We start from the raw sequence: 15,865 nt of genomic DNA, 5'->3' as shown, positions 1-15,865 counted from the left end.
GTTACTCTAACACACTCGGGTTTTTTTCTGATGAAATGAGGTTTCTTTTCTTCTTTGTGTGTTCTTTTAAATCACCATTAATATACCTCATTAATCATAATGTTTGACTTCTTTAACACTTTTGATTTCCTGTTTTATTGTCCAGAACTCAAAACACTTCTTTTCGTCTTTTCTCTGGAGTTTTTAATCTGTATTAAAAAAAAAAAGGGTTTCTGAAGAAAGGCTTTTTACTGTAATAACAAGTGGGTTACTGGCTGCTTTCTACTCTTTGTGTACAGAAATAAAAGTTTGTATTTGGCAAACTCCTTGTCTGCTCGTGTTATTGTTTTTTTTGTTTATTTCATGTGACTGCAGTTATCCCTTTGAGATTTGAATAATGAAAGTTAACTCAGAATGGTGCCAAATACAGGCTGTTTTATATTAATTTTTCTTTTTGTGTTTATATTTGGATTTGTGTATGTCCCATTGTGAGGCTTGTGTGCTTGTCATTTTTTTTCTGACTCTGTTATTCAGTCTGCCCTCGACTTCTACCTTAAACCTTTGCTTCAGCGCAGAAAAAACGGCTCATTGGTCTATTCTGATGCAGTGCCACCCTTTTCTGTTTTAGCCCTGTTGGCTTTGTTCCCTGAGTTTGTTCTCTTTGGCTGTGGTGCAGCACTTGATTGACATTTTACCTTCTTTCTCGCCTTATCGCGCACTGATCTCTTGCTCGCTGCATTATCTTTGCCGGAGCTGGCGGGCGCAGGATCTCTATCTTTATCTATTGCTTGATTATCTGGTACACCCAGCCCAGCTTCATGAACCACGGCCTTCTCTATACTTTCATTATCTAACCCCTCTCCACTCGCTCTCCCACGCTCTGGCTCTTTATTACCCTGCTCTGCTTTCACATCTGGATTTTTCCCTGTTTCTGCACCATCCACCCCCTCTGTCTCGACAGGGGTGCATTTCTCTGAGCTTTCCATCTCCTGGCTCTTAGTGTCTTCAGTCTTCTTATCTACATTAATATCTGCTTTAGCTTTTCCTTCTGTGGCTTTTGGAGGAAATTTGACGTTCTTCTTTCTGGCTGCACTCGTGGGCTTGGTCCCACCAGGCTCCCACTTCTCCTGTGTTGTATCCCAGTAAGTCTTGTTCTGACTGGCATGCATAGAACGCATGCTCTGGCCCAGCTTCCTCAGTTCCTGCTGCACAAAGGGTTTAAACTTCTGGTCCAGTTTCTCCACCGTATCAAAGTCTCTTCGAGCTTCATCCTCATTGCACAAAGCAGCATGAGCCCGAGCCCTCTGGTACACTGCCTTGAAATTACCTATTGAGAAAAGAGAGCGAATAAGTATAAATGGCAATACTATTGACTCGTAAACACCACAAGAGGCAACAGGAGGTAAGAATGATTGGTAGGCCGGCAAGAGTAAAACTGGAAAGCCGTAAAAGTTGAAGATAAAATGAATACCACAGGAGTTAACTACACTGAATGCCAGCGGTGAGACAGGAGATGTAGTAGGAGGTGAACGCACGAGAGGAGTAAATGAACGGGAAAGAAACGCATAAAACAACCTTTTCAGATCGCCCTAACTGTTAATAATTCATCATAGCACAAACAAAAAGAAAACAATGAATTCATTTTTGACTGTGATGTCCATGGGTGGGAGCTGAGGGAACAAAAGATAGACACAGCTTTGCGGTTGTGAATGTTTGCTTTCTTCTTTCCCTGGTAAACACAAAGATCAAGGCTTGTTGCACTGTGAAGGCGAGTGTTTGCTGAGGGCTGGCAGGAGAACTTGAAATTTTTTAGCTTAAAAATGATAGGTTTTTTGGGGTTGTTTTTTTTTTTTCTGTACGCACTAAACCGGCGTATATTTATATACTCAAGTATCTATTTCTATACCAAACTCAATTTTCACTCTAATATTACCTTTGTGTTTCTTCAGCAGCTTGGTGTTGAGCTCCACAACTTGCTGGTATTGTTTTAGCTCCAGCATGCACTGGCTGAAATTAAGAGTCAAAGGAAGACGCACTTTCTCCAGCGAATCCCAGTCCTCACCCTGTTGATCCACCTGCAGAGAAAAGAGAGTGGACATGAAAGCCGGGTAGGTGGGAGGGTGAGGGCAAAGGAGGTGGTAGTGATAGATGGCGAGAGAAATGTTGAAAAGATGAAACAAAGGTAGGGGCAAATATATAAAGCGTTGGGAGGCACGACGAAAAAGCTCGGATGTGGAAAATGATACCGGGAGGAGGCAGAGGAATTTAGAATGAGGAGAAATAAAGATGGAAGTGGGTGGGTTGAGGACAGCGGAGAGTTTGTTGTGTGTGAAAGGCATGAGGGAGTTAGACACAGAGGTGTGGCAGAAAGGAGAGTTTAAGAAAGAGAAAAGAAGAGCAGGCAAGCAGTGTGACAGTGATATCTCTGTGGATAGCTGTTATTTTCAGAGCACTTTCTCTGCTCTTCACTTTGCCAGCGTACCTACAATGCCACAGCTGCTCTTCAGTAAAAAAGCAACAATGACAGATGATTACAGTTTACAAGCCACAGTGAGTCGCGGTCCTTTAGCAAGACTACTCTCTGGCATGTTCGACTATTCATCACACTGAGTGGATTGAACCGGTGGCTGTTAATGTGGTATGTCCATCTGGGTACTGTCATCGCAACAAAAAGCTCTATTTTACATTCAATTGCCTGGAAAAGACAACACAATTACTTGAACGCTTTTACAAACCCTCACTTAATCACCAATTACTTACTTTATTTTGAAGGCAGTCCACATATTCTATAGCCTCCTTGAACTTTCCAGAAGCTTCTTGAAAGTGGTTCTCTTTAATGAGGAAATTCCCCTCATTCTGCAGCAACATGACCAGTCGTAACATCTGCTGCCAGTCCTTGCCTTCTGTTTTATTGCAAGTGTTTAAATTCACTGCTTCTTCTTTGGTAACTGTTCCCTCAGTCAGTGCAACCTTATTTTCCCCGAGGTTCTCTTTGTGAACTTCTGCATATTCAGGGGGAGATTCTTTGGAACCACCTCCCACTTTATCATTTGCCGCTGTTGTCACACTTTCGAGATGTTCTTGTTTTCCCTCTTCTATCTCTCCTGTCTGCTTCTCCTCCTCCTCATCATTCCTCTCTGCCTCCCCCACTTCTTTTGCGTTTTCATTTTTCTCTAGCTTGTTCCAGTATTGCTCCTTCTCCTCCCAATATTTCTCCTTCATGCGCTCCGACAGGGCCTTCAGCTCTCGATGGATGAGGGACGCCAAAGTGATGTCAAGTTGAGCCACCATGTTGAAGTCTCTCCGGGCCTCCTTTTCATTCCACACAGCAGTGTGGGCTTTGGCTCTTTTGTAGTAGCCTTTGACACAGTCTACGAAACAGAAAAGGCAAGAAACAACAACACAGTGAAATAATAACTGCAAAAAAACGTAAATCAATCTGATATGCACGTTGAAGCACAGGTGGCTATTTATAAGCTTTTAGGACAGAGAGTAGGTGTGACCTGTTAGTTCTCATCTAAACTAAATCTGCAAAACTCTAATAAACCCTAAAAAAAAAATAATTCTGGAAAGCTTATTTGCTTTCCAGAGTTGAATGAGATATGGTGCAACTAATGAAAAGCTGAAGCTACATCTAGTGGGTTAGCTGAGCTTCATACAAAGACTAGAAACAGAGAAAAACAGCAAGCTTGGCTCTGCCCCATCCACTTCTACAGCTCACTAACAACCCCATTGTGTATTTGTGAGAAAAAAGACTAAAAAATGTAGTTTTATTAGATCAAACAACCAAAATACAGCGCATTAATTAGGTAGCTTTAGAAATGACTGTGGAGTGACCTTTGAATCGAGTCAGGCTAAATGTTTCCCCCTTATTAGAGTGTTTGTGCTAAACTAGCTGGCTGTACGTTTTATTTAAAGAACCTCGTCTATGAAAATCATATTTTTGAAAGTCAGTATGGCTTCCCCAGAACTGCAGTGTTCCAATGACAAACTCAAAAACAGAGATTCAGAATGTACTGCGCATTTGCTGCTCATCCTTTGCACCCTTGTAAGTTGTTCTTTTTATAACACTAATAGTTTTAACATTTGATACTTATATGTTAAACTTCTCTTTCAGTCTTTTTCAGAGTGTCATGCTCCATGTGAGGCTGACCTTGTGTAATTTACGAAATGCTTCAATCTTGTGTGTTGAGGCAGTGTTTCATAAATAGCAAACAGCGGAATCCAATCTTGGTGGGTCTAAGAGTTTGGTAGCGTGAAAGCTAATGTTGTCAGTGTAGACTTATTTCATTTAAGCTCAGTGTAGCTGCTGCTGTGCAGCATTGCCATGTTAGGAGGATGTCAAGATGCTGAAAATTGTTGTACTTTAGGGGAAAATAATCATCCACGTAATATCTAAAAGGACAAATAGGCATGGAAGTGTAAACACAGGCCTGTTATTTTACTCTCCTTTGATATTCTCTAGACTGAGTACACCTAAAAATCTCAGACTTACAAAGCATCATTATGAGACCTTACTATAAGTGCACTAAAAGCTTCCCAGCGAGTATTAAATTGCCTAAATTATTTGTTTTGTTTAGTTTTTAAAACCTAGCACCTAGTCTTTGTTTTCTATGCTTGAGGTTGTGTGTGTGTGTGTGTGTGTGTGTGTGTGTGTGTGTGTGTGTGTGTGTGTGTGTGTGTGTGTGTGTGTGTTTTCCAGGAATTTTTCTCTCCCCTGACCCAGCAGAGCAGCAGCCTCACTGTACAGCATATCTCCTGCTTTACAAATTGAACACTGGGTTTTTCCTCCTGTGCTTTTTTTTCAAGCATTTAATTAAAGACCACAAAGTGAATAACTGCATTTCCCAAATTGGAAAGTGCAGACATGTGGAAACACCATGCGAACACATTGCAATGCCCCTGTTTGTGTTTAGTTTAGATAGACACATATAATTGAATTTTCCTGTTTCTCTGCATTTAATTTCCCTCTACGCTAAATCTTCGTTCAGCCAGCAGTTAAACAGATTTCACTGTCGCCTCTGGCAAAGCAGAGACAGTGCAGTGATCCTTTTCTAAAGAACAAATGGGTTGAAGGGATGAATCAGCAGCCGAGTGGCTGACAGGAACTCATGCAGACAACGTGATACTGATGACAGGAGGAACAACAACAGCACGAAGAATGCAAGCAGAGTGGTGAGCAAAAGGAGACGGAAGTGTGAAATGAAACTAAGACACAGCTAGAAAAGGACTGGAGAAATGAAACTGAGGACAATAAGAGAGGAGAAGAGTAGAAGAAGGTGTATCAATGCTTGTGTGGGGGCTACATGCTTCTAAGCTTCATAAAGAGCCCTGCAGCTTTGTGACAAGTGCTCAAACTGGGTCGGGAAGCCCAGAAAATCCTGCCCACCATATCCATGCTAAACTTTTGTGCTCAGTTTACACATCTCCTTCTATTGCCCCACATAGTGTTGTGTTTGCATCATTTCAAAAGACATTACATTGCATACACTACTTTCCAAAAGACTTACAGTATCTTTTCCTTACAACCTAGTCTTCTCCTTACACCATGAGTACTTTTTTTGTCCTTAAAGGAAAGGTAAGTCACCATAATGTGATAAACAGATTTATAGCCCCACATCACAAATAATGCAAAAGTCAAATACACAACACTGGGGAAGTGGAAACCCCAGACTGGGGAGAAGAGAGTAAAATAAAGACTGCCTCAACATGGGCATAATTCATGAGGCTCTGAAGTGAAGGCTGTGCCAGCATAAGAGGCTCCTCTAGGATTTTGAGCAGCCATGGGTATGACACTGCAATTCCCGGGACTGCTGCAGCTTTAAAATTGTCATTAACAAGAAACAGTTGCAACATGCAGTAAAACCAGTGCAGGCATCAGATTCTCACCTGGCAGCTTTTTACAAGATTTTGAAATGACTGTTTTTGTTAAGCCTGAATCGAGAGGTGCAAATTAAACTGATAATGATGACGGTTATAAAGAGTGAATTGATATTATCCCAACTTAGTTTATGAGACTAAAAAAATAACACCAGGAGGGATCTATGTGAAGGCCATCTGGGTTTCCTTCAGATTTAAAATTCATGCATCAGAGTGGCATCAATCTTCCTCTGTCTTGTCAAGAAAGCAAATAGCCAAATGTATCAAAATGTCAAAATTCCTATAAGTCAGTTACAAACGAAAATGTTAATTATTTCTAGAAAAGTCAAGAATACAATAATGCGTGCAGTTATGTCGATGTTATAGGACATTCTCGAGGATATTCTGGTCAAGCTTGCTCTGAATCACTTTGCATGAATGACACTTAGACTTGCAGGTAGAATTTTTATAAAGAAAACAAACCTCTTCACTGACATGTATACGCAAAAACAGCTCTAAAGTCTTAAAAATAGAAAAAGATTTCTGTCAAATGTAAGATTTCTTTATTTTTACAGCTCTGGAAAGAATAAAAGATTTGGAATCATTTTAAATAGTAATGGCTCTCATGCGTAAATTATGCTAGCCCAGCTAACAAAGGCTGATGATAGCAAGAATTGGAGCTTATCCCTCCCCCTTTCAAAGTTTGGGCACAGCAGTACCCTGGAGGTTAGAGAACTATGAGCATATGGTATCATTGCTGGTTCAAATCTCTGGAGGGAAAGAGTGAATAACAGCCGTGCACTGCTGAACTACTTCTGTGCACAGGATTAAGCTTGCTGATGCAACCGTGCAAATGTGAATCTAGGTGACAGGAAATATATAAAAGTGTGCCCTGTTGATTCTCCTGAAAAAAGTCAAATTAAAGATGTTTCTTAACCAGAAATGATGAGAATAATCAGAATAAACCCTCACAATTCTTCTTTCTCCAGCATGTTTCTTTACCTTTGTGTTTCTGCAGCAGCTCATCCATGTGCTCTATGACTTCATAGTACTCCTCCAGCTCCAGCATACACTGGCAGTAGTTCAGCTCCAGGGGGACAATCATTCGACCTAGGTTAATGTAGTCTATATCACCTGGCATCTCCTACACAAGAATGCAGATTTAAAAGAAAAACAACATGTTCATTCAACACTTGCTTAGTAGTTATACGGTGCACATGAAAAGTATTCTCAGTTCTCCACTTGTTCCACATTTTGTCATGTTACAGCCTTATTCAAAAATCAATTGAATTTATTTCTCACCTAAAAATTCTACACACAATAACTCATAACGACAAAGGGAAAACCTTTACTTGAAATTCTTGCAAGTTTATTAAAAATAAAAAACAAAAATACAAAATGCACATAAGTATTCACAGCCTTTGCTCAATACTTTGTTGAAGCGCCTTTGGCAGCAGATACAGCCTCAGGTCCTGTTGAGTAGCTTGACACTCCTCTTTTTGGGTAGTTCTTCCCTGCAGGATCTCTCAAGCTCCATCAGGTTGGATGGGGAACATCACTGAACAGTCATTTTCAGCTCTCTGAGAGATTGTCACGGTGTTTCTAGTTTTCTTATGTTCTCGTTTTACTATTGTTTAGTTTCGTTCTTCCTGGTTTAATCATTTGTATTTCTGTTGTGTGTTGTTGTTCATTTAGTCTGTTCTCATTTGTGCCTCCCTGCGTAGTCTATCGTGTATGTTTAGTTCTGTCTCCGTGGTCATTCTTCTTCCATGTTTATCAGTTTGTTACTCTTGTCTCTGTGCTCCGGGTTCGTGCTTCCCTTGCGTTTCCCCAGTTAGTCATGTCTCAGTGTCAAGTCTGTGTCTGTGAGTGTCTCTTGTTTTGCTGTTTTAATAATTATAAGAATTCAGTACATTTAATTATCATTTTTACTTTACCAAGCGTTTAAGGCCAGCTATCTGTAAGCCACAACATGAAACCTTCAAATATGTCTAAAACTGTTGTGTGTTCACTTTAACATAACTTTTCTTCTCCCTAGAGCATTGCGCTATCCTCACACCCCACCACCCACCTTCTCTGCTCTTATCTAAGACAGGTCTCCTTTTTTTTTCTGCTGCCTGCCTCCCACCCGGCTGCATGTAATCAGGGACACCATGAAGCAGAGCAAAACAGGAAAACAGGAATGTCCCACTGGAAAAGAAGGAGCTGCATGTCCCAAAAACCCCAAATCCTGAAGAGACCTCAGAATTCACAAGCTTCCCCAGTACTCATTTTGCATGCCCCTCCCCACACAAACACACAGACAGATTCACACAAACAACACACACACCCTGCCTACATCCCACCTTTCTTCCAACCGCTCTTCACTCACCCTAGACTGGACAGTTTTTAGCAGCAGGACAGCTTCTTTGTACTTGCTGGCAGCATCTCTGTATTTCTTCTGTTGGACCAGAGCATTGCCCTGCATGTGGAGAACTGGCACTGTCTGCAGCTTTTCATCCTTTTCCATCATCCACGACTCTCTGTGGTAGGACATGGGGTCTCCTACCTGCATAGGAGAAGAAGATAAATGATGCAAGTGAATTTTAAACAGGTACTAAGCATGCGTGATAAATTTGTCTATTTTATTACAGTTATTTAAAGCTACAGTTAGTAGTTATTTCAGTCCACCAATAGCAATAATAATTGTTTAACTTTAAACTTTGCTTATATACTTTCAATTTGTGATAATGAAACTTTTACTTAGGTAAAGGATCCATTTTTGGAGACTGAAGAAGTCATTTTGATGAGTTGCAAAACATTTCTCCCACTGAAACGCTAGGTCCAGATAAATAGAATCAACTTTTTGGAATTTCTTTACTTGGATCATTGAGCATGCATCAAGACATTTCATAAAGTATCTACATTTTTCCACTGCTGAAGATTTGTCAGCTGATGTGAAACAGAAATAATGTTAATGCACTGCCAGCAATACTGGACTCGCTAATTAGTCTCAAGCTTGTTTGGGAAAATATAATATTTCAAAGCTGAATGTTTTAGACAGAGAGGCACTTTAGTCAGTGCTGTCAGTAAATTTTAGAAAAGCGTAAGCTGGTGTAGCGTAAGCTAAAAAGTGGGAGAAGCTGTTCATTCTCTTCTTCCGCTATTCACTGTCACTGTCACAGATGCTTACCTGCAGCAGCTCCATAATAAATATGAGCGGCTGAGGAGTCCGCATCAGCTCATCCAGCTCCGGGAAACCCGTGGAGTGATAGTGGAACAGGTTTCCCATTCCGCACATGTGTCTCTGACCCTCCAGAGGGTCTTTCCCTTGAGCGATCAGTCTCATTCCCTTGGACACAATGGGGTACAAGCCTGTGTGCTGTGAAATTAGCACATCAACAAAATCATGCACGCAACATCTAGAATAAAACACAGAAGCACTTAATCATGCTAACCCTCTGGTTCTGGCAGCCCGTGCCAATCAGCCGTACAAGAAAAAACACAAGAAGTCGCACAATTTTACTTGCAAATTACATTTTCCTCCAGAAGGAAAAACAGAAAAAAATTGCACAAAGAGATTGCTTTGTTTATGTTTATATTACTGAGCATGTTGGAGGCTACAGAACGTTGATTCATGTGCATTATAATGAGGAGTAAAAGCTTCCCTTTCCCAGTCATGAACACTTATTACATCCTCTCAGGGGCCGGATATCTCAGAATGTGTGCGTGCGGTTTGTAATCCAACTCACAATGGCATCACACCAGAACTCAGCCACCTCTCCAACACGCATGGACGTCAACAGGGTCTCCCAGACTTCCATCTTAAACATCTTTCCGACAAAGATCTCTGCCGGTCTGCCAGCTAGTCGGCTGTCATCAATGACTGTCCTCTCGAAGTTGTCCAACAGTGTCTGGAAGTGGAAAACCAGCTTGGAAAGTGGGAACAGGGAGAGTACAAGAGATTAATGGCACAAACTACAGTCAGTGGAGACTTCACTAGACATATAAAGTGGCCACTGATTTTTCAACAAAATATTTAATATACAGTGTGGTGAAAAACATTTAGCCCTTCCCTGATTTCTTAGCTTTTTGCATTTTTGTAACATTTGCATATTTCATGAAAAATCAAGTTGTTTACAAAACAAGACAAAGATAAGCTGCTTGAGTATAAAATACAGTTTTGATGATGATTTTATTTATTAAAGGGGTAAAAGCTATCTAAACTTAACTGGGTGGAAAATTAATTGTCCTCTCTTGTTAAATCAGGAATTAGTTCCGATTAACTTTTTTTTTCCACTTTCACACCCAGCCTGACTGCTGCCTTTTGAATTGAGAAATAGAAGCAATCTGACAAAGTAAAAAAGTCGAAAAGAGCCCAAAAACGTAAGAACAGACGAAAAACAAAGTCCCTGACATCTAAGTCATTTCTAACGCTTTGAGACTCCACAATGGGAGCCATTATCCACAAATAGAGAAAACTTGGAACAGAGGTGAACCTTTAAGCAGTGGCCAGCCTACAGAAATTACTTCAAGAGCATCAACTAATCCAGGAGCTCATAAAAGAACCCAGAACAACATCTGAAGGACTGCAGGCCTCACTTGCCACAGTTAAAGTGTTCATGATTCAACAATAAGAAAGACGGGGGAACAATGGCATCCATGGGAGAGTTTCAAGGTGAAAACCATTGCTGACCAGAAAGAACACGAAGGCTCGTCTCACCATTTGCTATAAAACTTCTTAACTGAAGACATCCTGAAGACTTTTATAAATATATTATGTCCCATTGCACCTGGATGACTTGCTGTAATTCATTGAACCATACATTTTTTTCTCTTTCAGAAAATCTTAAAGGAGAATGTCCAGCCATCATTTTGTCCCAAGCAAACATGGGTTATCCAGCAGGACAATGAGGAATTCCACCTCTGAATGGCTCAATAACAACAATATGAAGGTTTTTGAGAGACCATAAGTTAACTCATTCACTGCCATTGACGTCTATAGACGTCAATGGCAGTCAACGTAAGTTGAACTGAAGCCCACCAGCAGTAAAAGTAGACCTGCAAGGAGGTGCAGGGTTTGCACACGTAAGGGATTGCGCAGTGAGACAAAAATGTGGTGCAAGTCTTGTTGTGTTTCACTGCCAGCCATTTGAAAATGGCTGGCAGTGAATGAGTTAAGACATAAATCCATACTTTGAGATGACCTCAGAACACCTCTAATGTGGCTGAATTACAACAGTTCTGCAAAGAAGAGTGGGACAGAAATTCTCCACAGAGATATGAAAGACTCATTGCCAGTTGTCACAAACGCTTGGTTACAATTCTTGCTGCCAACCAATTTCTAGTTTTAGGGGGCAATTACTTTTCCACATAAGCCTAGGTTTGGATACGTTTTTTCTCTTGACAAACTGAATCATCATTTAAAAACAATATTAAAATTAATTTGACCACCTGAAACATGTAAATGTGACAAATATGTAAAAATTATATATATATCAGAAATACGTTTTCACAGCACTATACAGAAATAATAATTTTAAAAAATATCTTTGTCTGCAAATACTTACATCACCACCTAAATCTTGAAAGTTTTCTTAAATAATTTCCTGCAGTCAATATAAAGGATCTACCACATCTTCTCAAAGCCTATTGATTGTCCTTTTCTAGTGAATGTTAATTTGTTCCATTGATTGCAAGCTTTAAAAGCCCATTAAATCAGTGGCTAAAACAAAAATAGTTTTGAATTACAACAAGAAAACTAAAAAGCCCCCTTTGTCATTTCCAAATAAAAACAAAATCCAATTTAACTTGAAAATTATTTTCTTGTATATTTTGTAAATATAATTTACAGTAAGTACTTTTAAACTGAATGACATACATGATATAGTTCAGACATCATCTTTTTGCGTGCATCTAAGAGTCGTCAAGGTTTTAGCATCACCCTGACTTAAAAATAATGTTGGATCTGTGTAACCTTATTTATAGCCTGACAGATTGCGTGTAATCGCAACAGTCTGATAACTGTGTGAACAAATGGGAATCACCTCACTGGGGAGGGAACGCACACATCCACACACGCGCGCACAGGTAAATGGAAATTCATGCTGGCATTGTCATGGAAAATATTTGTCACAGTGTCCAGGCTCGGTGCCATATGGCTGGATGTGACTAGGAAGGGAAAAAGTCGGAAACCAGCAGATCAGTGGAAGCACAGAAACAAAGATACAGTGCCAAAAAACATGTTGCAATTTGGTTGACCAAATGTTTGCTCTGTGTGCATGAGCCAGATACAGAATAAATTTTCTAACTTCATGAATAATTCAACAGAATCTAATTGAAGTGGGCATTGCAACACACAGCTAAAAATAGCTAACGATTAGGTTATCACGTTAACTGCAATTTAGAATACCTTTGTCCCAGGTGGAAAGTGAGGCAACGGTCCACTGCCTCCTGCCAGAATTTTCTTCCTGACACCTGGATAGTTGAGAAGGTATGTCTCCTCCATTGCCACGCTGGGAAACAGAAAAGTGTGTTTTCGAAATGTCTTTCTCCCTCTAGCTGTGTTCTTTTGACTTTCTGATTAGCCTAGTGGCAAGAGTCTTGGCTAGTTTGCTGCTCTCTGACAGATGGTAGGATTAGACAGGGTTTGGAGATGGCCACTTTAATCTGAGGAGCTAATCCCTTGCCTACTCCGGTGATTGGTGGGGGCAATCCCTGTTGGAAGGAGAAGGGAGAGGCGGGGATGACCGCTGAATCATGTGGATGAGAAAGGCCGAGATCGGTCTGGAACAAGTAAAGATCATTCTGGAGGAAGAGTGCTCTGATGACGCAGTGATGTCCTAAAGATGCAGCTGTCCCTCAGCTGGGAGGCAGAGGGTGTAGAGAGAGCATCCTTCCAACTAAATCTGGCCTTAGGCTCCAAAGTATTTAAATACTTTTATTGTTAATCAAACTTTTTTTTTTTTAGATTAGATTGTTCTGCTACTTTTATTTATATTTATATTTAACTTCATTATCATTTATTTATCTGGGCAAAAGTCTAATTGAGATCAAAATCTCTTTGCCAAGAGAGACCATGAGAGCACAGGAAATTACAACCAGTACAACACATAAACATGTAACAAAGAAACAAATACAATATTTTGCACAGACAAGTGCAAAATATTGCACTTGTCTGTGCAATATTCTGTTCTAAATTTGGGGACAAACGTTTTTATATTACTGTAAGAGTGTATGACGTATTGGTTGAGGTTGAGGTTTTTACACATATAGAAACGCAGATAAGAAGGCACCAGTCCAAGCAGAGATTTATAGATAAAAGCCAACCAATGGGAAAGTCTGCAGATATAAAGAGATGGCTATTTAGTTGCCCCGGTGTGGGCGATTGTGGCTCAAGAGTTGGGAGTTCACCTTGTAATTGGAAGGTTGCTGGTTCGAGCCCCGGCTTGGACAGTCTCGGTCGTTGTGTCCTTGGGCAAGACACTTCACGTGTTGCCTACTGGTGGTGGTCAGAGGGCCCGGTGGCGCCAGTGTTTGGCAGCCTCACCTCTGTCAGTGCGCCCCAGGGTGGCTGTGGCTACAATGTAGCTGCCATCACCAGTGTGTGTGAATGGGTGGATGACTGGATATGCAAAGCGCTTTGGGGTCCTTAGGGACTAGTAAAGCGCTATATAAATACAGGCCATTTACCAAACAGATAACAGTGATGTAAATGATTTCCACAGCCAGTGCAGTATTTAAGCTCTTCGGGTACTGGTCAGGTGCAATCATAAAAAGAAGATCACCACAACATAATAAAGGTAAAAAGATGTAAAATGTTGCATAAATCACTTTAGGTTTCATCTTGGACGCAAACCTTTAAATGCGAGTAGTAAATGCTCATTTCTGATCTTTAATGATACCTGGAGACTTGTAAGATGTGGCCATTTCACTTTGAGCCCCTTGAATGTTTTGATCTTTAGGGTAGAAAACAACTCCGTCCATCCACTTCTCCTTTTCAGGGTCATGGGGGTCACTGGAGCCTATCCCAGCTATCTAAAGGTGAGAGGCAGGGTACATCCTGGACTGGTCACGAGTCTGTAACAAGGCTAACACACAGAGAGACAGACAACCATTTACACTCACCTTTTCACACCTATGGGCAATTTAGATTTTTCAATTAACACATGGTATTGAACTCAGGACCTTCTTACTGTGAGGCAACAGTGCTAACCACCATGCTACCACGCTCTTTAAGCTTAAAATACATTAAAGTGTGTGACATAGTACTGATTCTGAGCCAATAAACAAAACTTGTAGCTGAGATAGACTATTCACGCACATATATAGGACATCTATTTCAAGGACACTTAAAATAACATTCTGTAGTACACTCTTGAGTCAGATGAAAACCAAGCCCCTATTGTTGCTCATAACCGGTAGTTTCACCCTCTTACTTGAGCAAACCTGTCTCAGGCTTGATTGGTACCTTCTCCCAGTGAAGAGGTTCAGCTCTTTCAACAGATGTTCAGTGGGATTAAAACTGGGATTCATAGCAGGGCACCACATAAAGGTCACCTTCTCAACCCGTGTGGAGAGCTTTTAAATGTATACTTTGGGTCTTTTATACGATTGGAGGAGCCATGACCTGCAAGTGAGACCGAGCTTTGACAATAGATATGTTCCACCTTGATACTTGATGCACTGTGCCGTGCAATGTTCGATGTGATTTGTGCACAAGCCCGTAACATGTCTTTTACTAAAAAGGAGGCAAGGTTTCATTTTTCATAGTGAAGATTGTGTCCTTTTCATGAAACTTCATTTCAGATTCTGTTTTCCCTCTGTGAACCCAGAGCTGATGTAACTTACCAAAAAGCTCTTAATCATGTTTCATCTGTAAAATGACTTTCAGAAATACTGGCTTGTCAACATGAGCTTTTCTGTTTTCTCTTTTAAAAGCGGGGTCATCGTGGGTCTCTCCCCATACACCTGCTTTGATCTCGCCGGCTTGTTATATGTGTTTCGACTCTGACTTTATTTGGTTCTTCTTCCTTTTTGTTAACATGTTAAATCTTTCAGTTGATTTTTGTCTGTTGTGGTCGTTTCTCATGAGGTTAGCAATGGTCCCGCAGACGTTGAGCCTCCGAATAATATTACAAATTGTTATCATAAAAACATCAATATGCCTTGAGATGGCCATGCAGCCTTTACCTCGATTTCTTATGGTGCACACAACACCGAAAAACATCCATTTGGAGACTTGAACTATTCTGTTAAACACAGTCCCAGATAGCCTGTATTAAACCTGCACTTGTATTGGCTTTTGCTACGGGTTAAAGTTAGGCCAGTCTGGTGTGCTGACAGGCAGCTTTGTTAAAAAAAAAAAGAGAGTTGTCAGACACATAATATATATGTGAAGATCTACAGGAAGATATTTGTGTTCACCCTCCCTTCACTTCCAGCTCCAACAACTTTTGTCAACGTGCTGCAGTGGAAGATTTGTGATCTTGTGATTTATGAATAATTACGCACACCCCACTTTTCAGTTATTTATTTGTAAAAAATGTTTGGAATCATGTATGATTTCTGTTCCACTTCTCACGTGTACACCACTTTGTGTTGGTCTTTCACGTGGAATTCCAATAAAATTGATTCATGTTTGTGGCTGTAATGTGACAAAATGTGTGAAAGTTCAAGGGGGACGTTCAAATCCTTGTTAGCCCATATCACATGAAAAGAAAAAGGCCCAGATATCCTAAACTAGACTTTATATATATTATGTAAGGTGTGGATATATAAATATATGTACATATACTCTGTATATATGTTTATGGACAGGTATGCAATGTAGTGACAACTAATATTGCATAATACTGCACATAAAAGCTACTACTAATATGGTGTATTGTAGGCTGCAGGTACCGTACTTTGTTGTTGAGTCTGACAACGATTGGAAGGAAAGACCTTCTCCTGGTTCTCTCCTGTCTCCTGAATCTCTCCTGGTTGGGGGTTGGCGGAGGGTATGTTTGCACAACAAAAGCAGGAGAACAATGGAGCTGTAGGCCTC

General features: G+C 40.5%; 1 protein-coding gene across 1 annotated transcript; it reads right to left on the bottom strand.

The window, feature by feature from the left end:
• Positions 1-108: 108 nt before the first annotated feature.
• LOC101472616 (uncharacterized) lies at positions 109-12,438 on the bottom strand. Its single transcript, XM_004545714.5, has 8 exons — positions 12,230-12,438; positions 9,570-9,749; positions 9,011-9,199; positions 8,210-8,386; positions 6,841-6,982; positions 2,740-3,350; positions 1,913-2,054; positions 109-1,306 (listed from the first exon to the last, which is right to left on the bottom strand). Exons 1-8 carry the CDS (start codon positions 12,323-12,325, stop codon positions 573-575), a joined length of 2,271 nt encoding a protein of 756 aa, XP_004545771.2. The 5' UTR covers positions 12,326-12,438; the 3' UTR covers positions 109-572.
• Between the last annotated feature and the right edge of the window lie 3,427 nt (positions 12,439-15,865).

This window comes from Maylandia zebra, linkage group LG2 (genome assembly GCF_041146795.1).
Source record: "Maylandia zebra isolate NMK-2024a linkage group LG2, Mzebra_GT3a, whole genome shotgun sequence".
NCBI lineage: Eukaryota > Metazoa > Chordata > Actinopteri > Cichliformes > Cichlidae > Maylandia > Maylandia zebra.
The sequence above is the reverse complement of the archived record's forward strand: the minus strand, read 5'-3'. Positions and strand labels throughout refer to the sequence as shown.

Bases quoted from the DNA above. Each gene is read 5' to 3' on its own strand.
- LOC101472616 (XM_004545714.5), bottom strand. From the start codon at position 12,325: ATGGAGGAGACATACCTTCTCAACTATCCAGGTGTCAGGAAGAAAATT. The intron at 9,750-12,229 runs GTATTCTAAATT...CCACTTTCCAAG, and splicing joins ACTTTCCACCTGGGACAAAG to CTGGTTTTCCACTTCCAGAC. The intron at 8,387-9,010 runs GTAAGCATCTGT...TCTCCTATGCAG, and splicing joins TTATTATGGAGCTGCTGCAG to GTAGGAGACCCCATGTCCTA.